Source organism: Hemiscyllium ocellatum, chromosome 18 (genome assembly GCF_020745735.1).
Source record: "Hemiscyllium ocellatum isolate sHemOce1 chromosome 18, sHemOce1.pat.X.cur, whole genome shotgun sequence".
NCBI classification, from domain to species: Eukaryota; Metazoa; Chordata; class Chondrichthyes; order Orectolobiformes; family Hemiscylliidae; genus Hemiscyllium; species Hemiscyllium ocellatum.
The window spans coordinates 10997311-11022897 of NC_083418.1; the positions used below are offsets into that span (position 1 = coordinate 10997311).

The following is a 25587-nucleotide window of genomic DNA, read 5'->3' on the forward strand; positions in this document are numbered from 1 at the left end:
AAACAAACTCAAACAAGCAGACACAATGCAATCAAAAAGTGTAACCACATTACCTTACATCAAAGACATATCAGAAATGACTTCCAGACCACTCAGACCCCTTGGCATCATAGTAGCCCACAAACCTACCAACACACTTAAAGAGTGTCTAATGAACCTAAAGGATCCATTAGATACTACCAGCAAAACTAACATAATTTACAAAATAATCATAGAGATGGACAGCACGGAAACAGACCCTTTGGTCCAACTCATCCATGCTGACCAGAGATCCCAACCTAATCTAGTCCCATTTACCAGCACTTGGCCCATATCCCTCTAAACCCATCCAGATGCCTTTTAAATGCTGCAATTGTACCAGCCTACACCAGTTCCCTGGCAGCTCATTCCATACATGCACCACCCTCTGCGTACAAAAGTTGCCCCTTAGGTCCCTTTTATATCTTTCGCTTCTCAGCCTAAACCTATGCCCTCTAGTTCTGGACTCCCCCATCCCCAGAACTTATCTACTTATCCTATTCATGCCTCTCATGATTTTATAAACCTATATAAGGTCACCCCTCAGCCACCAATGCTGCAGGGAAAACAGCCCCAGCCTATTTATCCTCTCCTATAGTCTGCAATGCTTAACCATCTCAATGTGATTTGGTCTTCTGCATGGTAATCAGAAGGGATAGAGTGAAAGACAACCTTCGATGACGGCAATGTCATAATACCCACCTCCATGGTTCAAAGGACCCCTCCATCATTCTGGGCACTCTTTCTGAAATTACAAGTCCGTTTCTCCTGAAAGGATGAAAGAGCTAATGTCAGCAGCTTGTATTCATCAGAAGCTGTATGCATCAGTTCTCGCAGTTTCTGGGAAGGACTATGGATTGGTGATTGAGAAATATTCAGATATGGCATATGTCCTGAGGTTCCTCAGCTGGTGTCCTTTCAGGAGGGTGAATACCTAAAGGCCTGTCTTGAGGGTTCTGAGGAGTATCCGCCTTGCCAGAGTTCCATCACATCATACCAGATCAGGTTTATCTGATGTACTATACAAACCCAACAGCTGGGTCACTGTACATCTTGAAAGTAGCCGAGATGCCCATGCAATTTGAATCAAACAATCAAGAAATTGGATCAAAAGTTATGTCCTATGTATTCTCTGGTAAAGAGAATGCTTGAACCTAACATCACCAAACAGAGTTAAACTTTCACGAACAGAAGGAAACCTATGGCCTGCTGTGTTGAATATCATTGTAAGCCGTATTTCCATCAGACAGACAGCCAATAGCCTACTTTTGACATTCTTTCCTAAAGTTTCCTGTTATAGTTGAGTTAAATGATGATCTCTCATCACTTGAGCTCATAAAAAGCCATTGATTGCATAGGCAGAATCACAACTGAGAAAGGTGGAATTTCAGCTAAACTGCTCAAACAGAGGAAATCCCTTCTACTGACACACTTAAACAAACCTCCCCTTCTGAAAGAATGAAATCAGTTCCACAGGAGTTGCAGGAAGCAAAATATTTTCACAGTAAACAAATAAAGGTGACAGTGGAGATAGCAACAACGATAGAATCATCTCATTCCAAAGATTAAGAAAGCCTTTGCTAGGGTCATGCTTAAAGTGTTCCATCTATTTGCAGCCTAAGTGCATCTAGAAGCACAATTATTACAATCATTGTAGACACAGTGGATGTAATTTTCTCCATACCCTACTTGAAACCATGCAGGAACTGTAAAATACACTACATAGGACAAAAGAGCAGTAAACTTGGCATCAAGATACATGAACACCAACTAGCCACCAAAACACTCGACCCACTATCACTAGTTTCCGTACATACAGGCAAAGAAGGACACCACTTTGACTGGGAGGACACACATAATCCTAGGACAAGTGAAACAAAGACACGCACAAGAATTCCTAGAGGCATGGCATTCTAACTGGAACTCATCAATAAACAATCGACTTAGACCCCATTTACCTTCCTTTGAAACAAAAACCAGAAATGTCATCACCCAACTTAAGAAACCAAGATCTATAAGTAGAGAGACTGGGCATACCACCAGTGCTTCACCAGAGACTCTCACTGATGATGTTACCTAGTCATGGTGATGAAATGTCTGAAAACAAACCTTCCAGCTCAGACAGCTAACTTACACACGTTTCTTTGTCTATTCCGAATTACACTTGAAAAAGAATTTATTTATGAATACATATTTATTTAATTTCAAGGCTTCATTTTAGAGCTCCAGCTTACACCACCTCTAAACCTTACACAGCTGAACATACGCTCAGTAACAGGGAGGACTTGTCCCACTAGTGTTATTTTAAGAGATCATCAATTATCTCAAGATTAATTGCCGGTCGATTTATTCTGTCTGTTGCAATTCCACAGGTGCTTGCTGCATTCTAAAGTTGCTAAACTCCACAGGGATTACTTTGGCAAGAGCTGAAACACATTTTGGTTTTTCATAAGCCAGTCACTAGTGGAGAATCAACAGAGGACATGTTGAGCAGGAAGTTGCTAGAAGTTTGGGGGGGGGGGTGGTTAGGGGGGAGGTGGAAGCAGAATTGGGAAAGAGCTGTGTACACCCCAGGGTGTTCATGCTGTAGTTCACTAACCTGAACCACGGTGACGAACAAAATCATGCCAATGCAGTTGATATTGCAGATTTTTTAAAAAAAGAAACTGTTAAAATAACATTCCTACTTTAAAATCCATAAATTTAGAAATGACTTCTAAAATAAGTTTTCAAAGTGCAGACATTGGACGTGTTCACATACAATTGAACTGCATTATCTCAGCATCAAACACAAAGAGAAAAATTTAGAATTGAGTTAAACCTTGGGTGATACAGTGGGACCTTTTGAATTTAACCTTCTGGGGAGAGAAAGGGACTTGAGTGTAATTACTGTAATTACAATTACTGTCTGATAAAAGAACGGTTTGTTTGAAATTAACAGATTTCTTTGGTTAAGCACAGACTGTGAAAGCAATTTTATACAACATCCCTAAAAACTTTAGAGTCATCATGAGAGGGACTTACAAATAAGTTCCTACAAATTCTTAGTTCATGGATGGCTCTGAGGGCATGCCTGGTCTGTGGCCTTGAGATAACCATGAGGATGATTATGGTGCTAGATTGAGCATGGATTGAAAAATGATAGAATGGACAGGAAACATTCAGGATAAATGGAACATTTTCAGGTTGGCAAATGTAACTTGAGTGCTTAGAAATGGAGTGCCACAGGGATGAGCATTGAGCTTCAACTATTTACAATCCACATGATTGGAATGAAGGCATTGAGTGCACTGCAATGTAAATTTGCCGATGGCAGGAAAGCAAGCTGTGAGAAGCATAGCAAGAATCTCCAAAGGGACACAGAGAGGATAAGTGAGTGGAAAGAATTTGGCAGCTTCAGGAGAAGGGATGTGAGAAAACGATGCGTGAAATTGTCCAAATATATTGCATGAAAGGAAAAGGACAAGTGATGGTATTTGGAGAGAAATGGTGGTTTTAGGATGAAGCTGAGGGGAGAGGCAGGGAGAGGGTGTATGAAAAGTGTGTGGAAGGGTGGGTTTCAGAAGGAGAGGGTTTGAGAGAAGAAAGGAGATGGGGAGGGGTCGGGGTGGGTTTGTGAGGGGGAAGGAGGAGTGCGGTCAGGGTGGGTTTGTGAGGGACGGGAGGGACTGGGGTGGGTCTTTGAGGGGCACGTTTGTGAGGAGTCATGGTGGGTCAGTAGGAAAGGGACAGTTGTGAGGGGTTGAGGCGGGTCTGTGAGGGAGGGCTGTTGCGAGGGTCAGGATGGGTCTGTGTGGGGGGATGGTTGTGAGGGGTCAGGGTGGGACTATGATGGGGGACGGTTGTGAGGGGTTGGGCGGGTCAGTGGGGGGGTCTGTTGTGAGGGGTCAGTGAGGAAGGGGAACGGTTGTGAGGGGTCGGGGTGGGTTGGTAAGGGGAAGGACGGTTGTGAGGGGTCAGGATGGGGCTGGGGTGGGTACGGTTGTGAGGGGGCATGGTGGGTGTGTGAGGGGGAGGGGACGGTTGTGAGGGGACGGGAGCGTCTGTGAGGAGGGACGGTTGTGAGGGGGCTGGGACGGTTGTGAACGGTCGAGGTGGGTGTGTGAGGTGGAGGGGACAGTTGTGAGGGGTCGGGGTGGATCAGTGAGGGGGTGGGGTGTCGGTTGTGATTGGTCAGGGAGGTCTGTGAGGGGTCGGAGTGGGTGTGTGAGGAGGGATGGTTGTGAGGGGTCAGGGTGGGTCTGTGAGGGGGGACGGTTGTGAGGGGTCGGGTTGAGTCTATGAGGGTGCGGGGCGGATGTGTGAGGGATCGGGGTTGGTGTGTGAAGGGTTGGGGTGTCGGTTGTGAGGGGTCGGGGTGGGTGAGTGAGGGGGATTGATTGTGAGGGTGTCGGGGTGGGTGTGTGAGGGGGATTGATTGTGAGGGGGTCGGGGTGGGTGTGTGGGGGGTTCGGGGAGGTCTGTGAGGATACGGGGCGGGTGGTGAAGGGTGACGGTTGTCAGGGGCCGGGTCGGGGGCGGTTGGTGGGGGCGGGGTTTGGCGGGGTTTCCCCGTGGGCGGGCACGGGCTGTGTGGCGGCGCGAGCTCCCCTCTCCCGGGAAGATGCCGGTTGTGTCGAAAGGTGACGGGATGCGGGGTCTCGCTGTTTTCATCTCGGACATCAGAAACTGTGAGTGACCAGGGCCATTCAAACAGCGTCCAACCGAGAGGGGCCCCGGCTCCCGGGTTAGCTCCCCTCCATGACCCCTACCCCAGGGTTAACCCCCCCAGGACCCCGCCCACATCCCCAACCCCAGGGTTAACTCTCCCCGACCTTTCCACCCTCAGGGTTAACTCCCCTGTGGCAGCCCCCAACTCCAAAATTAACTGCCCCATGACTTCCCCCAACCCCAAAAATTAACTCCCCGATGATTCCCCAACCCCCAGGGTTAACTCCCTCAGGACCCCGCTCACCCTTCCAACCTCAGGGTTAACTCTCCCTGACCCTTCCACCCACAGGGTTAATAGCCTCTGCTATGACTCCCCCACCCCCAAATTAACACCCACAATGATTCCTCAACCCCAGGATTAATTCCCCCAGGACCCACTGCCCCCCCCCAAAATGCCTGAGATAACTTCTCCATGATCCACCCCACCTCCGGGGTCAACTGCCCCACTGACCCTCCCACCCCCAGAGTTAGCTCTCCCCCTTCCTGGGTAAAAACAATGCAGTGTCGAGAACTACAGTCAGCACTGTAGCTGTGGTGTAACAAAAATTCTATACAGCTCCAATACAACCTCTCTGCTCTTACACAGTTGATGTCCCATTTGCCTTCTTAACTACCTTATTAACCGAGCCAGCACCTTCAGGGATTTGTGGCCAATCACCCAAGATTCCTCTGGTCCTCTTCTTCCTAGTGTCTTGCCATTCATTGAGTACTCCTTTCTCTTGTTACATCTTCCAAAGTGCATCACCTCTCATTTATAAGGGTCAAATTCCATCTGGGAGAAAGTGAGGACTGCAAATGCTGCAACCACATCTTAATCCCATGTGGTTGCAGTCCACATTAATCTCTCTTGTATCCATTGCACCTGATGTGGTCTCCTCTACATCGACAAGACAGGATGCCAACTTGTGGATCATTTCAGAGAACTTCTCAGGGACACCAGCACCAACCAACCCCACGGCCCCTGGCTGATCACTTCAACTCCCCGTCCCAATAGACCAAGGACATGAAGGCCCTGGGCCTCATCCATCGCCAAACCCTAACCACCCGATGCCTGGAAGAAGAACACCACATCTTCCGCCTTGGAACCCTGCAACCACAAGGATTAATATGGATTTCACCAGTTTCCTATTTCCCCTCCCTCCACCACATCCCAGTCCCAAGCCTCCAACTCGGCATTGCCCTCTTGACCTGTGCATCATCTTTCCCATCTATCAGCTCCCCCTCTTCTCTGATCCGTCATCTTCTCCCCCACCTTTATCTTCCTATTGCAATCTCAGCTATCTTCCTCTCCATCCCCACCCCCCCATCCCATTTATTTCTCAGTCCCACGGCCCAAAAGCTTAATTCCTGATGAAGGTCTTATGCCGGAAATTTAGTTATCACTCCCCCACATTTTTCATCACTAGCATTTAAGAAAATCACAAGCAGTAAGTGACCCTGTATTGATCCATCCAACCACACAAACACCCTTCTACCACCACGCTTACTTATTGATAGAGTAGATTTGATGGGCTGAGTACTTCTATATTTTATGGTGTTAAGTCATGATTGTGATTGAATACACTTCATTGCTGGAGGTGCCAGGTAAAGGAGTTGACCCTGACTGAACGTTGCAGACTGGCACTTTCCAAAGTCCAGGACTACATGCTGAGGGACCCAGTAAAACTTTGCGCAGCTACCACCAAGGTGCAGTGGGGAAGGGCCACTGTCTGTGGTCCTTCTGCCAAAGTTAAATAGGGATCTGCTCAGTTATCGGACCCTCGCAGTGCTCAAATGCAAGTAAATATAGTCTTGTTCAAATGTAAGAAATGCCTTCAGTTTGTTTATTGGACAGCGTCAAACTCCTGTATTTGTTTGTTTGATATGCTACTGCACAGATCCGAACTTTGTTTGTGACTGTGTATGTATAAATATACTTTTTATGAATAAAATATATTTTTGAAACTTAAAAAAAGCACGGAGGAGCTGGATTGTTAGAATCCCACATTTGTAAGTCCCATGTCCCAGCATCAGATGTCCGGATCGTCCTGGGAAGTTATGCACAGCTGAGAAGGGGGCAGCAGTGATTGAGTAGACCCCTTTGGAATCTGGACCTGAAAGCATCAGGTCAAGGTAATCCTGAAGGTGGACGCTAGTGGGAGCATCCTGTACCTGCCTTCCAGATTCACAATCAGAAGGAGCCGAGGCTAGCTGATATGTGCAGGGTAGCCAAGAGTGTGCTGAACGTGTGGGGGATCAGGGCACATGGCAGCAGATTGTAAAGTGACCCTCTGCAGGAAATGTGAACAGGAGGGCCACCTGCTAAGGACTACAAGGAGTCAAAGAGCTGCAATCTGTGTAGAGAAGCAGGCTACCTGTACAAGGCCTGCACAAGGTGAGGGAGGGGTATGTGTGTGCTACATATGCTTAGATGGCCGTAAATGGCAACATGAGCAAAGGACAGGAAGGTGCACCCTCCAGCAAGCAAACCAAAACAAGGGGCACCCAGAAGGAGGGACAAGCCAGAGAGAAGTCCTAGCGATGTACAGCACGGACCTCCATTTGAACAGATTGAGTCAATGGAGGAGGAGGAGGAAACCAAGGAGGTGGGAAAATGGATACTGGTAAGAAACAACCCCAAAAGGAAAATACTTTGAGCTGCCTGGTTCCACAGAAAAGCGTTAAGAGGAAGCTGCATGAGGGACACACCAACAGCTCCTCTGATGATGAAGCTATCATGATGATGATGATGATGCAGGGATGGCCGCCACCAAAACAAAAGAGGCACAGCACCATGAGTGAGGAGGACAGGAGCAACCCCCAACCCAGCAATGCTGTATGTTGCAAGGGGCCTGGTGAAGTCAATGTCTTGCCCCTGAGAATCAAGGGGTACCCAACTGCACCACAGCTCCAAGCAACTGGGAACAGAAATGCTGCAAATACGGAGCAGAGCATGATACTACCTCAGTCAGACTCAAAACTGCACCTTCCTGGCTTCTTTCTTGCCCCGATGACACTGGATCAGGGCAGTTGCCCCAGGTAGGAACAGAACTAAGAGTGTCCAACAGTCTGACCACACCGCAGGGATGCAGGAAGTCCCCTAGTGATAAGACTGCGGATAAACGGACATTGGGTCTGTGGGTAAATCTATGAACACTCAAAATGGGTTTTAAAATTGTCAGTATTAATGTGCGTAGTATTAAAACATGACACAATGTGTTTCCATGTTGACTTACCTTGGCAACATCAAAGAGGACCTCTTGTATCTGCACAAATGCAGAGTTTTGTACATGGTGTCCCTGTGGACACGGTCCATCTTTGACCTCCAGGTGAAATGGAAGATAGTTCAGGTAACCGCTGTGTGCAGTTTTAGGAAATAAGCCAAACCTGCACCATGTACAACACTGAGTATAGCTCACACCTGATGACCAGATTTTTACCTGTAATGGAGAGGGATCAGTGCTCCCATTTGCCCAGTTTCTGCCTCACCTTGGTAATATGCTACTCCCAGGTTTCTGCACACTCAGTTCCCTCCACACTGTATTCCCAGCACCTTCAGATAATCTGACCTGACGGTGAAATGGGTAAAGGATTGGTCAGCCCAGTTCCCAGTTCTTACTCTTGCCTCAATTTACCTTGGCTCCCAAGGCCAGTTTGAACCTGTCACAGATGCTCATGAGTTTATTACTGGACAGCGGATCCAAGCAGAATATGGCAACTTCATGCATGTACAGGGAGGCTTTGACCTGCAGGTCTCCACTGCCCTGAATAGTCGCCCCTCACACCCTTCCTGGTGGACTTAGCAGAAGGCTCTAAACAAACAAGACAGGAGAGACTAAGCAGCACTGCCTGACTGCGATCTGATCAGGAAGCTTTCTGATTCCAACACTGAGACAGCACTATTGACGTTGGTGTAGAGCAGTTGGATCCTTGCAAATTATTTCCCCAAAGCCCATTTTGGAGAACACATCATTGGTGTAGGAGTGCAATATCCTGTCAAAGGCTTTCTTATGGTCCAGGCTGTGAGGCAGGCATCCACTCATCTGTCCTGTACATACGTGATTGTATCCCTGAGGTGCATGAGGCTGTCAGAGAGCATTCTGTCAGTAAAGCACAGGTTTGATCGGGGTGAATCATTGATCCCACAGCAGACCTGACCCGATTGGTGATGACCTTTGAGGATTTTGTAATCCACATTAAACAGTGAAATTGGTTTTCAAATTATGATTTTCCCCCCCCCTCCCCCTTCCGCTTGTGAATGAGGGCGATGATATTTTCCCTCACAGAGTTGTGTACATTACCTGTCGTATTCCTCCAGCAGGTCGTGGCCAATCAGATTACACAGAGCTGAATACAACTTGATTGATAAGCTGTCACCTCTGGGAGCTTTACTCTTCTGAAAGGACACAAGGGCCTTGGTCACCTCATCCAAAGATAACAGTTGGTCCAGCTGTGGTCTAAGACCATCATGATAGAGATCAGGAATGACTGGAAGACTTCTCTGGTCTTAGTGTCATACAAGCTGTCAGAAAATGATTTGCTGATCCTTAGGACATCAAACTAACATGACATGACCAAGCCATCTTCCTTCAGGCTGCTGATCAAGAGCTCTCCCTGCGTACTTTCTGGAAGAAGAAATGTAAGTGCATCTTATTCTGCTCCATAGAGCAGACCCTGGGCTGGAATATTATCTTGGAAGCCTCCAAAACACAGAGCGAGGTTTGCTGGCTCATCACATTCTGTATATTCTGTTTGACACTAATGCCTATCTGTAGGAGTAGCTTCTGCAGCTTTTCTGGAGTTTGGACAGCTTTCCCTGTCTCTCTCTCTGTCTCTCTCACTCTCACTTTCTAAATACCTTTGAGGATGAATAACCTCTTGATGTTCCCCTTGATTATTTCCCTCTAGTCCATCTCCGAGATGTCTTTGATATTTGGTAGTGTGGCTAGAGTTTCTGGGCATGTTGTATCTACTTGTTTGGGTTTGTTGTTTAAGAATTGGTGGAATGTGTTTATCGGGTACTTTTCTTCTTGAATACGCTGTATAGGTATTTTTCTTCTGCTGCTCATAGTTCTTGGGTGTTGCAGTGTGTTGTGGCCCATTTAAATAATGCCCTGATAGCTCCATTTGTGGGTGTTGGGATGATTGCTTCTGTAATTAAGTATCTGGTCTATGCGTGATGCTTTCCTGTAGACGTTGGTTGAAGTTCTCCATTAACTGTTCATTCCACTGTGACATCTAGGAAGAGGCATCTGTTCTTGTTCTCCTCTTGTGAAATTTATGCCAGTAAGGATATTGTTGATGATGTTGTAGGTTTCCTGTAATTTGTTCCATTTTGTGATGACAAAGGTGTCATCCATGTAGTGGACCCAAAGTTTGGGTTGAATCGTAGGGAGGGCTGTTCGTTCAAGTCTCTGCATTCCTGCTTCTGCTAAGAAGCTAGATTCTGGTGATCCTGGTTGAAGTGGGTAGTAAGGCACAGGTCTACTAGCTTGAGGATGTTGTCCTTGCTGCTGAGTTTGGTGCTGTTTGGTGTTTGTGTCCTTGATTCATGTAGTAGTGCAAAGGAGAAAGTGAGGACTGCAGATGCTGGAGATCAGAGCTGAAAAATGTGTTGCTGGAAAAGCACAGCAGGTCAGGCAGCATCCAAAGAGCAGAAGAATCGATGTTTCAGGCATAAGCCCTTCTTCAGGAATGAGGTAGGTGTGCCAAGCAGGCTAAGATAAAAGGTAGGGAGGAGGGACTTGGGAGAGGGGCGTTGGGTATGCGATAGATGGAAGGAGGTTAAGGTGAGGGTGATAGGCCGGAGAGGGGATGGGGCGGAGAGGTTGGGAAGAAGATTGCAGGACAAGGAGGCGGTGCTGAGTCCGAGGGTTGGGACTGAGATAAAGTGGGGAGAGGGGAAATGAGGAAGCTGGAGAAATCTGCATTCATCCCTTGTGGTTGGAGGGTTCCTAGGCGGAAGATGAGGCGCTCTTCCTCCAGGCGTCGTGTTGCCATGGTCTGGCGATGGAGGAGGCCAAGGACCTGCATGTCCTTGGCGGAGTGGGAGGGGGAGTTAAAGTGTTCAGCCACATGGTGGTTGGGTTGGTTGGTGCAGGTGTCCCAGAGGTGTTCTCTGAAACGTTCCGCAAGTAGGCGGCCTGTCTCCCCAATGTAGAGGAGGCCACATCGTGTGCAGCGGATGCAGTAAATGATGCATGTGGATGTGCAGGTGAATTTGTGATGGATATGGAAGGATCCCTTGGGGCCTTGGAGGGAAGTAAGGGGGGAGGTGTGGGCGCAAGGTTTGCATTTCTTGCGGTTGCATGGGAAGGTGGCGGGAATGGAGGTTGGGTTGGTGGGGGTGTGGACCAGATGAGGGAGTCGCGGAGGGAGTGGTTTTTCTGGAATGCTGATAGGAGAGGGGAGGGAAATATATCCTTGGTGGTCCGGTCTGTTTGGAGGTGGCGGAAATGACGAAGGATGATACAATATATCTGGAGATTGGTGGGGTGGTAGGTGAGGATCAGTGGGGTTCTGTCCTGGTGGCAATTGGAGGGGCGGGGTTCAAGGGCGGAGGAGCGAGATGTGGAGGAGATGCGGTGGAGAGCGTCATCAACCATGTCTGAGGGGAAATTGCAGTCTTTGAAGAAGGAGGCCATCTGGGTTGTTTGGTATTGGAATTGATCCTCCTGGGAGCACATGCGGCGGAGGCAAAGGAATTGGGAATATGGGATGGCATTTTTACAGGGGGCAGGGTGGGAAGAGGTGTTAGCTAGGTAACTGTGGGAGTCGGTCAGTTTATAGTAAATGTCTGTGTTGAGTCTATCGCCCGAGATAGAAATGGAGAGGTCTAGGAAGGGGAGGGAGGGGTCTGAGACGGTCTTGACCCCCTTAGTCCAAGAACTGCCCACCTATGTTCAGGACACCACCTACGCCCTCCACCTCCTCCATGATTTTCGCAAACCTGGCCCCCAACGCCTTATCTTCACCATGGACATACAGTCCCTACATACCTCCATCCCCCACCGCTTCTTCCTTTCCCATCGACCCAACCAGTACCCTTCTACTGACACACCCTCCTTCGACTGATTGAACTGGTCCTCACTCTGAACAGCTTCTCTTTCCAATCCTCCCACTTCCTCCAAACCAAAGGAGTAGCCAAGAACACCCGCATGGGCCCCAGCTATGCCTGCCACTTCGTCGGATATGTGGAACAGTCCACCTTCCGCAGCTACACTGGCACCGTCCCCCAACTTTTCCTCCGCTACATCGATGACTATATCGGCGCTACCTCGTGCTCAAACAAGGAGGTTGAACAGGTCATCCACTTTACTAACACCTTCCACCCGACCTCAAATTCACCTGGACCGTCTCAGACTCCTCCCTCCCCTCCCCTCATTTCCCCTCCTCACACCTTGTCTCAGTCCCAACCCTCGGACTCAGCACCGCCTTCTTGACCTCTCCTCCCCCACCCCCTCTCCAGTCTATCACCCTCTCCTTAACCTCCTTCCACCTATCGCATTCCCAACGCCCCTCTCCCAAGTCCTTCCTCCCTACCTTTTATCTTAGCCTGCTTGGCACACCTTCTTCATTCCTGAAGAAGGGCTTATGCCTGAAACGTCGATTCTCCTGCTCCTTGGATGCTGCCTGACCTGCGGCGCTTTTCCAGCAACACATTTTTCAGCTCATCTAGTAGTGCGGTCAGTGTTTATTTGGCTGGAATGAAGTGTCTAGCCAGCATGACTGGTGTGAATGTTGGCAAGCAGCAGGGAGAGTGCTGAACGATGGCCAGACACTTGCTGTTTACTGCAGAAGCAGGATTAACAGCCAGTTCTTTGCTCCACTTGGTGCTTTGCCTTTGACACAAGACCCTGATAGGGAAACTTCTTTTGAAAAGAACTTATGACGGTGTGCACAACTGTTGGTCATTCATTTTCTCATCACTAATTGTGTACGAGCAGTGGGAGCAGCAGATGGATTACAAAATCAAAAGTTTAAGATGAAATCTCATTCCACCCCCAAGCATTGTGTTCAATCTTACCCACATGTACACATGAGATTCAGTAATGTTTGTGTTGAAGTTCATTGTGCACATTCCACTTGAACAAGTATTTAGCCTTGTAATCTCACTCACAGGCAAAAGCAAAGAAGCGGAAATAAAGCGAATCAACAAAGAATTGGCAAATATTCGTTCCAAGTTTAAAGGTAAGAATTCAGTGCAGAGAATGATAGTAGAATAGAGTCTATTGTAATGCACCAGTAACTTCAAAAGCAAGAGTTCAAATTGGAACTAGCCCAAGGGAAAGAACGGTTCCCAGGAAAGATACAGATTTTTCTGGAAGTTGTTCTGGGGCAAAAGTGGTCCCAAACCCCTCTGGTGTGGTCGTCTCTGCATATGCTCTCTATTGATTTGATAAGCTTTAATTGAGAACTACGTGCTACTCATAATTTCATTCACATCTAGTGCTAAGCAATGGGATATCGGAAAAACCACCCACAGGTGTTAGACACAGAGTAAATCTTCTTCTACTGTCTTAAAGTGAAAGTACCGCTCCGTCTGCACTGTCCCCATCAAACACTCCAAGGACATGAACAGTACAGGGTTAGAAATGGAGTAAAGCTCCCTGACAATACCCTCATCAAATGCTCCCAGGTAGCACCGCCAGGACAGGTACAGTGTTAGAGTTGTTAGGTTCTTTTCCTGAGGTTTCACACATGAGATGTAATTCACACACACCAACTTCTGCAAAAAGTTAGAGTTTATTAAAGCTTGTACAGGCTTGGTGACCCTTTTGACCCTCTTCGCAGGCACATGAAGTTGAGTCAAAGAGACCAAGAACAAAGAAAACACATCCTTTTTCTACAGGTCAGTTGGTCATGCTCACAGATATTCTGCCACTCCCCCCACAATCACATGTCACTCAAGACAACCTCCAGCCACTCCCTCATAGTCACATGTTACTCCAGGTACAATGGTAGGATGAGATCATCCTCAGAGATAATGGAAATGTAAATGCCCTAATCCTGGGGAATCGTTATACAGACAATGTAGGTGTAGAACATAGAACAATACAGCACAGAACAGGCCCTTCAGCCCACGATGTTGTGCCGAACATTTGTCCTAGCTTAAGCACCTATCCATGTACCTATCCAATTGCCGCTTAAAGGTCACCAATGATTCTGACTCTGCCACTCCCACAGGCAGAGCATTCGTGCCCCCACCACTCTCTGGGTAAAGAACCTACCCCTGACATTCCCCCTATACCTTCCACCCTTCACCTTAAATTTATGTCCCTTTGTAACACTGTTGTACCCAGGGAAAAAGTCTCTGACTGTCTATCTATTCCCAGATCATCTTATAAACCTCTATCAAGTCACCCCTCATCCTTCGCCGTTCCAATGAGAAAAGGCCTAGCACTCTCAACCTATTCTCGTACGACCTATTCTCCGTTCCAGGTGTGACACACCTAACTTTGGGGGATGGCTAGAAAGTGTTTCTGAAGGGAAAAGATTGAATGATAGTTTAATTTGATATTGAGGAGGAGTAGTAGTAAATGACTGTCTAATTGGACTGGGAGTCGTCTGCATTCTTGCATGAATGTCGTCTCCACCCCTTCCAGGATGTTCAGTCAATGCAGTTCAACTCTTTAATATTACATTAATATCTAGAGAGATATTCCAATTTAATCTTTTAACATTACGGAGTAACGTTACCTCAATTCTTTTAAATACAATGTAAAGGTCTCTCAGCACTGTTCTCATCAGACACTCCCAGGTAGGCCCAGCACAGGGTTTAAAATGTGCGTGACACTGTTTACTCTTTTAAATGAAAAGTAAACTTCTCTGTATACTGTTCCCATCAAATACACTCTGAAGAGTGACAGCACAAGTTACAGCACAAGAGTTAGATACAGAGCTTACTCCTCACTGTCCTCATCAAATACTCAGCACAGGGACAGAACAAGGTTAGATACAGAGTAAAGTTTCCACTAATCTTTTAAACTGAAGGTAAAGCACGTTTGACACTGTCCTCATCAAACATTCTCTGCATCAATTTGCATGTGGCCTCAGGTAATAATCTCGAGGTTATAACATTTGAGGTTCTGCTTTTCAATTGAGTGCACAGCTCCTCATACTTGTGCAGGTCTTTCATTTTAGTTCTTTTCTTAGTAGGTATATGGAGCACAACAACTGGATCCTTTCCTTCCCATTGCAAGTTCCTTTCCATCCCTGAGCAGGTATCTCAAACCTCACCACCAGGTAGGCAACACAACCATCTGGACTCATGCTCCCTGCAGCATGGTGTCACCCATTTCTCCCTTCCAGCCCCCCCCACCTTCTCTTTACTGTAACCTACCACTACATTTCTTATTGCTCCCATGACATGAAAGGCTTCCTGTACCAAAGTGACATGACCAATTAGCTCATCAACCCTGCAACTCCCATTCTCATCCAAACAGGCTGAGAAAGCCACTAACCGATTGGACAGTTCCAGAGACTGACACTCCTGTTCTTGTTCACTATGTTTTCCTTACTTCGTTCAACCACAGTCACACCATTCTGTCCCTGAGCATTGAAAAAAATCAGAAGACCCTATCCTTTGTGGTGTGACTGTCTCCTGGTGCAAAAAATCTAAGTAATATTCCCCATCCCAGATGCGTCACAGTATTTGTTGTTCAGCCTCCACCTTATTAAATCTGAGCTGGAGTTGCTCAAACCTCCAACAGTTACTGCAGACATGGATTACAATGGAATCCAGGAGCACATTACTGATACTGCCTATCTTAATGGGTTTTAACAGTTTAATTGTATTATTCATGTTAAATTTATGTTTTTACATATTTTATTAATTTTACCACCAAATGGATATTGGTTAAAATTTAAGAATAGATAATACCGTAAATGTTAAACTCATCCAATAGCTAGCTCCTTTCTCTGGCTTAGATCAAGAACCAATTCCAATCAGCTTCAGTGAATTTAGCTCTATCTCAAACTACTTTCCTCAGAGTTATCATCTGGCCCCCTTGTCTATGTGATGCAGCCTGCTTTTCACAAGTCACACGTGTCCAAACTCCCTAATTGCCTGGATGAGTGCAGCGCTAACAAATCTCAAGTAACTTGATACCGTCCAGGACAAAGTAGCTCTTTGATTAGAATATCTTCAATATTTACTCCCATCAGCATGGCAACATAGTGGCAGCAATATATACGAAAAGCAGTGTTATTGAAAGGGTCAGGGATAGTGAGGTGATCAGGAAGAGTAAGGTGTATGAGACACTTAGCAAAGGCATCAGAGAGGGTGAGATGTACGAGACACAGTTAGCAAGGGGATCAGGGAGGGTGAAGTGTATGAGACATTATTAGCAAGGGGATCAGGGAGGGTGAGGTGTATGATATACTGTTGGTGAGGGGATCAGGGAGGGAAAGGTGTCTGAGACATTGTTAGTGAGGGGATCAGGGAGAGTGAGGTATATAGACACTTAAGTGAGGGGAACAAGGAGGGCAGGTGTGTGAGATACTGTTCGGGCATCAGAGACAGTGCAGTGTATGAGACAGTTAGAGGATCAGGATGAGCAAGATGTGTGAGATACTGTTAATGAGGGGTTCAAGTATGGTGAGATGTATGAGATAGACGGGATCAGGGAGGGTGAGATGTATGAGACATTGTCAGCGAGGGGATCAGGGTGGGTGAGGTGTATGAGACACTTAATGAGGGGATCAGGGAGAGCCTAGTGTATAAGACACTGTTCATGAGGAATATAAATCCTGAAGGTTTAAGAGGCTTTGGGACTCTTGGTGGCAGGTTTTCACTTTGCTGCAACTACCTATGAAATTTGCATTTCTTAATATCATTGGAAACCTGTCAACATGCTGCCTGCCTGGCCTTTCTGGTTTGTGGAGGTTTGGAACATTGTCCAAGGTAGAGGTCAGTGTATTGTTGCTGTGGCCATCTGGTGTAAGGGGCTCTTGCTGGGAGTTGTGCACCTTATGGTATTTGGACTTGTATAATTTACATTTTTTCCCTATTTTTATGTGCATTTTCACAGTCAGGTTAACCAGGACACCGCGTATACATCTTCCTCTTGTTTTTCAGGTGCTGACTTGTCTGGTAAGTTAATGTGTTTCACAATGACCTGTTTATAAAATGTTGCTTTCTTTGATTTGTAGGTGACAAAACATTGGATGGCTACAGCAAGAAAAAATATATCTGCAAACTTTTGTTCATATTCCTCCTTGGTCATGACATTGATTTTGGTCACATGGAAGCAGTTAACCTACTTAGTTCGAATAAATATACAGAGAAGCAAATTGTAAGTGGGACAGCAGTCACTGCCTTATTATGCCTAATACAGATTGTCATCACAGTAATAATAGTAAGCACAACAGGAACACTGTCGTTATAAACATGGCACTGAATGCTAATGTTTGGCAGGGAATCTGTACCTTTACAAGTCCAAGGTAGCATTTTGTGTGGGCATACTTGATTGTGATTATTCCTGTTGCTTAGATTTCTGCTATGCTGTGAATCCACAGAGAAATGCCTGTCCTTTTTCTACTTGTTCACTTTGTGACAATGTGGAATCACACTTGGCTCTTGCAAGTCGAAAACCACATACGGAAAGGTCCAGGCAGTAAGGTGAAGATGAGACTGATATACAATCACGTGAGCTTTTTGATGCATTTCTTGTGCTGGGTTACCTTGTTGGATGAAGGTTAACAGTCCTGTATACAAGCGTTGACCATTTAGCATGATCCTTGTGCACAGAAAGCCTTATAAACAGATGTTAGACCGATTCTGCAGCTCTCGTGGACCATCCTCCTGACTCTTTTATAGACAGAGAGAGGAAAGTGTAAATAACAAGAGGCGATAAAAGGAAAACCTTTTCCTGCAGCAAGTGTTTAAGATCTAGAATGCATGGCCTGAGAGTGGATTCATTCATAGTTTTCAAAGGGTGTTGGATGATTAGCTAAAGAGAAAACATTTATAGGGCTACAGTGAAAATGTGGTTGAGTGAGATTAATTGAGAGTGTTGAAACAAGCTAGCACTGATCCAACCAGTCGAATGGTATCCTATGCTGTGGCATTTTGTGATTCTTTCTTTGCTATTTTTCTCATTGTGGTAACGTAAATGTCCAAGAGATTTTAGTGTGGGGTATTAGAAACATGTGGCATGACTGTCGATGCCTGCTTGTGCTGGACACAATAATGGCTTGAGATTAGCTTGTACTTGAGGTGTTCTGTCTGAGTCTGTGCTCCCACTCCCTGTCTCTTTTGCTGTCACCTGCTGCCCCCCCTACCCTGTCCCAAATTCAAGAAGTGTAGCACTCACCATCTTGTCATTCTCTCACACTCAGTAATTCACAAATCTGTACTCCACAACCATCGCCCTTATGCTTTTCCCCCATGCCTCAATCTCGTTAACTCTTTTTGATACCACCTATCACAATCGTGCACATAATTCTCTTATAGTTCTCCTGAAATCCATGATTATGCCTCCTTTCCCATTATGTCCCAGGATTTTCTACAACAATACCAGATCCATAAAGCTTTCTCCTCTACTGGTGCATCTATCCCAATCTTCTAAGAACCATAATCCTGGACTCACACAAAAAGGAACCACTTTCCAGCTTTCTGAGCTCTCCCTGTTGTTCTGAAGTCCCAGCTTTCACCATCCCGATATGGCTGTCCAACTCCCCACTGCTCCCTTCTGACTTTATATTCTAGGCCTGTACAAAAGAGAAGTAAAATTAACAACAGATAAATAAGCTTTTAAAAAAGCTGTGGAGATTGTGAACGTTGTCTCTGAATTTAACCTTAAGCAGTCACTAACACTCACATAGGGTTCAGAATAATTCAATTTGCAGTTTTAAACTAATGATGAAACTCTGAATTATATGTAACCAAGCAGGACATTCAATTACTCCCAGTGACCAATGCAGCATGAGATTGATAAGTGAATACAACACATTAATCCTTTTAATTTAACAAATTGAATGTCAAATTAAATCAATTATTATTAATCTGTGGTTGAATCTGAGTGATAGGTTGCTCATTCTTTGGTGAGTAATGATCATCTATCCAATGTTCCTGCTTAATGCATCAATGGGGACTATAGGATGAATGTACAGACCCCCTGGTTCAGAGTCAGTGAGTTTGAGAGATACCAGAATGTAATGATAAAGCTGACAGTGTCAGATGCTGATAAACAGGTGCTGTACTTAATGTACCCTTCTCTATCTGTCTCAAATAATTGCAGGGTTATCTTTTCATCTCAGTCTTAGTGAATTCAAACAGCGAGTTGATGCATTTGATAAACAATGCCCTTAGAAATGACCTGGCCAGCCGTAACCCCACCTTCATGGGCCTGGCCCTACACTGCATCGCAAATGTTGGAAGCCAGGAGATGGCGGAGGCTTTTGCTAGTGAGATTCCAAAAATACTAGTTGCTGGGTAAGTGTCATTGTGACAATAAATTGCATTTTTGAAAGGGCAGGTTTCACATCCTGTGTATAATATTTTACAACAGTGCTTTCACAGTGCATTCATCCATATGTCTGTCTTGCCTTTTCATTAACTTTATTTTGTATGGGCATACCGCCTTAAGCAGAATACAAAAAAAAATTAGTCTGTTACCTGGGATATTCGGTCATGTATTGCTTGATGTTTCTCATCTGTTCCTAAAACTATTTGCAGTTTCAAAATAAACTTTTGTTTTTAGTTAAGTCTTTGCCTCTCACCCTATTCTCATCGTTTTCAGTGTGTGCTGCGTTAGGATTCCACAGATACAAGTTGATTTGCAGTTGGACCTTTATGTATGAGCCCAGTGTCAGTGTATGTGACTGCAGAGGGAAGAGGAATAGCTAAGATAAGTGCCGTATTAGTTCTTGCGGTCAGTGCATGTCTGTCTTTTCTTGGGAAAATGATCAGGAATGGGGATGCGTCTTCCTTGTCATGGTGCTATCGAAGTGCAGTAAGATTAACTGTAGTTCCACACCATTCTCCAAACAGGTGTTGCTGTGCAAATACTGAACCTGTAACCTGCTGGTTTATATGTCTGAGCTAAAGAGAGTGAGGTGAGAGTGTTTGCTTGTATCACTAATAAAACTGGAGTCAATGGGAATCAGGAAAACTGCAGCTCATTGAAGTCATATCGGGCACATACAAAGATGGTAGTGGCTAAAAGGGGCTTGAAATGTCCTTGGCGTGTAGGATTAATGAGAATTCCAAGGCATTTTGTGTGTGTAAAGTATATATATTAGGAGCAAGAGCGTAACTAGGGAAATGGTAGGTCCATTCCAGGACAATCATTTATCTATCAAGCTAGAGGAAGTGAGTGAGGTCCTTAAGGAGTAGTTTGTATCGGTATTCACCAAGCAGATGGAAATGGATGATGGTAAGATTAAGGTGGGGTATATTGATATTCTGAGGCATGTTGATATGAAAAAGGAGGTGGTGTTGGGTCTTTTGAAAAGCATTAAGGTAGATAAGTCCTGAGGGCCTGATGAGATCAAATCCAGGAAACTGAGGGAAGCAAAGGAGGAGATTGCTGGGGCCTTGACAGACATCTTTATATCTTCTTTAATCACAGGCAGCCCCAGAAGACTGGAGAATAGTCAATGTTGTTCCTTTGTTCAAGAAGGGAAACAGGGATAATCCAAGAAATTATAGGATGATGAGCCTTGCATTAGTAGGAGGGAAATTATCAGAGAAGATTCTTCGCGACATGATTTATTTGCATTTGGAAAGTAGTGGACTTATTAGGGATAGTCAACATGGCTTTGTGCAGAGGAGGTCTTGTCTCAGTTTTATTGAGTTTTTGAGGAAATGACAAAGATGATTGAGAATAAAGCAGTGGATGTTGTCTACAAGGACTTTATTAAAGCATTTGACAAGTTCTCGCACGATAGGCCCGTCCAAAAAGTGAAGTGACATGGAATCCACAGTGAGTTGTCAAGTTGGGTACAAAATTGACTTGGTCACAGCATACAGAGGGTAGTTGTGGAGGGGTGTTTTTTTGACTAGAGACCTGGGAGCCATTGTATTCCTCAAGCATCAATGCTGGCATATCTGTAGCATATAATATATTATATTAACTTGGATAAAAATGCAAGTAGTCTGATTAGTAAGTTTGCAGATGACAATATAGCTGGTGAAATTGTGGATTGTGAAAAGATACGGCAGGATAGTGAAGTGGCAGGTAGAGTTTAATCCAAACAAGAGTGAAGCGATATATGTTTGGAGATCAAATGCAAGAGGAAAGAATGGCAGGACCTTTTGGATTGATATTTGGAGGGATCTTGGGGTATCTAGCTCCCTGAAAGTTGCAACACAAGTGGATATGGTAGTAAAGAAGTCATGCTTGCCTTCTTTGGTCAGGGCATTGAGTATAAAAGCTGGCAAGTTATATTGCAGCTGTATATAGTTTAGTTCGGTCACATTTGGAATATTGTGTGTAGTTCTGTCACCACACTATGAGAAGGATAATGAGACTTTGAAGAGGGTGCAAAAGAGTTTTACCAGTATGTTGCTTGGCTTGGAATAGTACCTTACAAACCCAGTAGGAGCTATGTGTTTTTCTACCTGATGCATTGCAGAAATTCAGCAGATGTACTTAAACAGCACCTTTCAACCCATGACAACTAACATCTAGAGAGACAAGGGCAGCAGATACAGAGGAATGTCACCCCCTGCAAGTTTCCCTTCAAGCCACTTATCATCCTGACTTTGAAATATATCATTAATCCTTCAGTGTCGCTGGGACAAAATTTCTCCCTCCCTAACAATGCTGTAGGTGTATCTATACCAAATAAACTGCCCTGGTTTAAGAAGGTAGTTAACCACCAAACAAATGCTGCAATGCCCATATCCCCTTCATGAATAAACACAAGTGAGTTAGTCAGTAGAGAATTCACAAACAGCAGAGGTCCCAGTATGGATCCCTGCGCAACACCACTAGTTATGGACCTCCGGCCAGAAAAACGTCCTTCCACCGCGACTCTCCACCTTCAATGGGCAAGCCAGTTATGAATCCCACCAGCCAAATCATCAAGGAGTCCATGCATCTTAATCTTCTGATGGAACCTACAATGAGGAACCTTGTCAATAGCCTTACTAAAATCGACAGAGTCAACATGGTGTTTCAGTGGTTAGCACTGCTGTCTCAGAGTGCCAGGGACCCGGGTTTGATTCCAACCTTAGGCAACTGTCTGTGTTGAATTTGCACATGTCTGCATGGGTTTTCTCCGGGTGCTCCAGTTTCCTCTCACAATCCTAAGGTGTGCAGGTTAGGTGAATTGGCCATACTAAAATTGCCCATATCATTCAGGAATATGTAGGTTAGGTGCATTAGGCGTGGGTAAATGCAGGGGAATGGTCTGGGTGGTTACACTTTGGAGGGTCGCTGTGGGCATTTTGGGCCAAGTAGCCTGTTTCCATTCTGCAGAGATTCTATTTTTAAAAAATCCACTGCTTTACCCTCATCAATCACTTTTGTCACTTTCTTGAAAAGTTTAATCAATTTAGTAAGACACGATCTGCCCCACACAAAGCCATTCTGCCTGTCCCTAATTAGACCATGCTTTTCTAAATATGTGTAAATCCTGTCTCCAGGAATTCTCTCCAACAGCTTTCCAACTACCGATGTGAGACTTACTGGTGTATAATCTCCAGGATTGCACCTATTTCCTTTCTTGAACAGAGGAACAACTTTAGCTACTCACCAACTCTCTGGGACCTCTCCAGTGGCTAGCAAGGATACTAGTTGAATCCTTAGTCCATTATCTCTGTGCAGTTGTCTCAAGCTGTTTTGTAAGTTCTGATTCCTGCATTAGAAATATTGCAACATCTTCAAACACAAGCTCAGCCTCTTCTCTTTATGTCTGCCTTCTCAGCATTCAACACTACTGCTGCCTTATTGTTTTGAATATTTAACCAGAAACACTCTCCTGTGAGCTATTTTGCCCCTGCCGATCCTTCTACAGTTGTCATATGGAAACTTAATTTCATAATAGTAAACACCTCTCTCTGACTGAAGACAGGAATGAATGAACTTCACATATTCTATCAATAAAGCTTTGATCCATCATGCATTCCATTCCCTGATCAGCAGAAAGCCATCTCACCTCATTGCGTCTTCAAGCACAAATGAGGTATGTACATAGTGTGAACTATCATTGCTACGTTTTCCACCTGGGGCCTTGCCATTCATGCACATGAGAAAGGGAGAGGCAGCTGGGACAATGGACAGTCATGGTTCAACACTAGAGATTGCTTATTGCAGTGGGACTAGTTGCACTCACTATTTCCTGTGTGGACTTTTCCTGGTCCTCAGCATGTTGATGTGACTGTGGTAGCACAGTGTGCTATTTTCTAGGCAGGTCAGGCAGTAGTATTTATGGAGCACACACAAAATGCTTCAGTAATCTGCCTTTATTTGTAATGTACACAGCAACCTCTGGACAAGCAAATCTTTTTAACATGTTGTGGTTGGGAGTCTGTTGTAGGCTTTGTTGAAAGTATTGCTTTCAGATATTTGTATGCATTTTGAAAATGTCCTGCTCTTCTCCAATTCCAGTGATACTTTTACTCTCCCTGGATGAAGGATATTTGGGTTGTGTTATTTCTTCTGTTATTGGATGTGTATTAATCTTGCAGTGATACTATGGACAGTACAAAACAGAGTGCTGCTCTGTGTCTGCTGAGGTTGTACAGGACATCTCCAGATCTGGTGCCAATGGGAGAATGGACGTCACGAGTCATTCACCTTCTGAACGACCAGCACTTGGTAACACCACTCAACATCTTGTTCTAATAATGTGCATTCATTGGAGGATCACATTCCTTTTCTTGACTGTCGTACGTCTCCTTCATACAGGGAGTTGTAACTGCAGCTACAAGTCTGATCACCATACTTGCACAGAAAAATCCTGAAGAGTTTCAAACCTCTGTGACCGTGGCGATTTCAAAGTTGAGCCGGGTAAGGCCTTTCCTTTGTTCAAGTGTAGCAGCTGATGTGAATTAAGATTTTAAAATGTGAAAAAGGAGCAACTGTACAAATCTTCAAGGGTCAGCTACAGTTTTATACAGATGCACAAATCTCATGGGCCAAGGTATTGTTTAGAGTGGGAGTTGGTCCAGTGTACATTCCTTTCTGTGGAAGGTAGTCCAAACTGTTGTTATCCTTTAAGTGCAGAATTGTTTGAATTTCCTACTAATGTGTCTGACTCAACTAAGATACATATTTCATCACAGTCTAATCCAGTGATTCTCTTTGATCAAATCACTCTGTAACTTTTGATATTCCATAGGTTGCAATCCTAGTTTAATTAATCTCCCCTCATTGTCCTTCCAGGGTATAATTCTAGTAAATATATACTGCTCTCCCTCAAACACCGATATCTCCTTCCAAAAGTGTGGGACCCACAACAGCTCCCAGTGCCTCCAGGATTGGTTGAAGCAGAGCTCTGTAACAGCTGAACCATGATGCCCAGCCCCTTGTATTTGAGTCCTCGAGAGAAAGGCCAGACCTATAGCATGAGGTTTAGTTTATTATAAGGATGTAAATCCTACAATGCGGAGTCCTATGATGTGGAGTTCAGTTTATTATAAGAATATAAATCCAATAGCAGTGGATATAATTTATTATAAGAATGTGAATCCTATGGTGTTAGATATAATTTATTATAGGAATGTGACTCGTATTATGTGGAATATTATTTAGTGTTGTAAAGAACACACCTTTGTGTTTTTCTGTTATTTTTGAATGTAAATGTAAATAAGAAATTGACTGTTTTAACACCAAGGATTGAGAGTGGGAATTATTACACTTCTTAAAAGCAAGTTACTGAAACATTGGAGGAGACTGTTCATAGATGGCTGGCACCAGAGGTGTGTACAAAGTGAGATTCGCTCAGCAACATGGAGCTGATTGGTTTGTGGAGTCATGATCAGGATAAAAAGAGGTATCAGCTTACCAATAACAATCTGATTAGCTCCTGGGTAGCTAAACAGGTTGTGGGTGAGAATAATACTGGCAGAAACGTTTGGACCTGCAGAAGTGGAGGTGATGTGTCTTTCTTTCCATTAAAATCCTTTAAGCCTGAAGAAAGCCAGTTTATTTTCTATTACCAATTGATGAAGCTATGGCTTAAACCAATAACTGAAAGACTTTGCAGAATGTTTGGATGTGCCATCTGTCTGTGTCTCCTGTGGGGAACTGAAAAGAATTTGGAGAAGGTAGCTGAAGGACATACAGCAAGTCCAACATACAGCAAGTCCAAGCAAGCAGAAGGATCATTAAGGAACTCTGTGGGTTGGAGCTATTGTACCTATTTCTATCCACCCATATAATAAATGTTTTTGTTTGTTTGTCTATGTCAGTCTGTATGTGTGTGTCAGGGGAGTTTATAAGGAAGTTAGAGTTTTAATTATGGTAGTTCACAGTTATTTGCATATGATTTGATTTTATTCATTTACGATATATGGTAAATCTTAGTCAGTGCAGAAATCTGGTCTATGTTTTCTGTTTTAAACAGACAGGTGATTATGACTTTTCATACTTGGATATGTTTTTTTAACATTAGTGGCAACTCTGGAGAGACTGAAGCTTGATTCCCAGGATACTAATCCAGTGAAAGATACTGAAATCTGGAGACTGGTCTAGGTTTGATTTTGAAGCAGAGCCAATAAGGATTTGGGTGCCATATTAGTAAAGACTACAGGTGAAGGAAAACACCAGGTTGTCTACTGCATTAAAGACAAGGCAATTAAAGAAATTGTGAAGAATTACCTGCAGATGGCAGAGTTGTCACACAGATACATTTGCAGAGCAAGCGTGTTCATTTCCCCCATGACCCAGTTTTATCAGTCAATTAAATCTAATCACCGACATTGGT

General features: G+C 44.7%; 1 protein-coding gene across 3 annotated transcripts in view; it reads left to right on the plus strand.

Moving 5' to 3' along the window:
- The first annotated feature begins 4621 nt into the window (after window positions 1-4621).
- Window positions 4622-25587, plus strand: part of LOC132824345 (AP-2 complex subunit alpha-2-like) — a 96167-nt gene continuing 75201 nt past the window's right edge. For 2 of the 3 annotated variants that reach the window (XM_060838703.1, XM_060838704.1), the window contains exons 1-6: window positions 4622-4688; window positions 12829-12897; window positions 16861-17003; window positions 18951-19144; window positions 23348-23477; window positions 23568-23669. In XM_060838703.1, the coding sequence (XP_060694686.1) occupies window positions 4622-4688; window positions 12829-12897; window positions 16861-17003; window positions 18951-19144; window positions 23348-23477; window positions 23568-23669 (705 nt within the window). Of the gene's footprint in view, window positions 4689-12828; window positions 12898-16860; window positions 17004-18950; window positions 19145-23347; window positions 23478-23567; window positions 23670-25587 lie in introns of those variants that run through there. The other variant, XM_060838705.1, reaches the window with a different exon arrangement.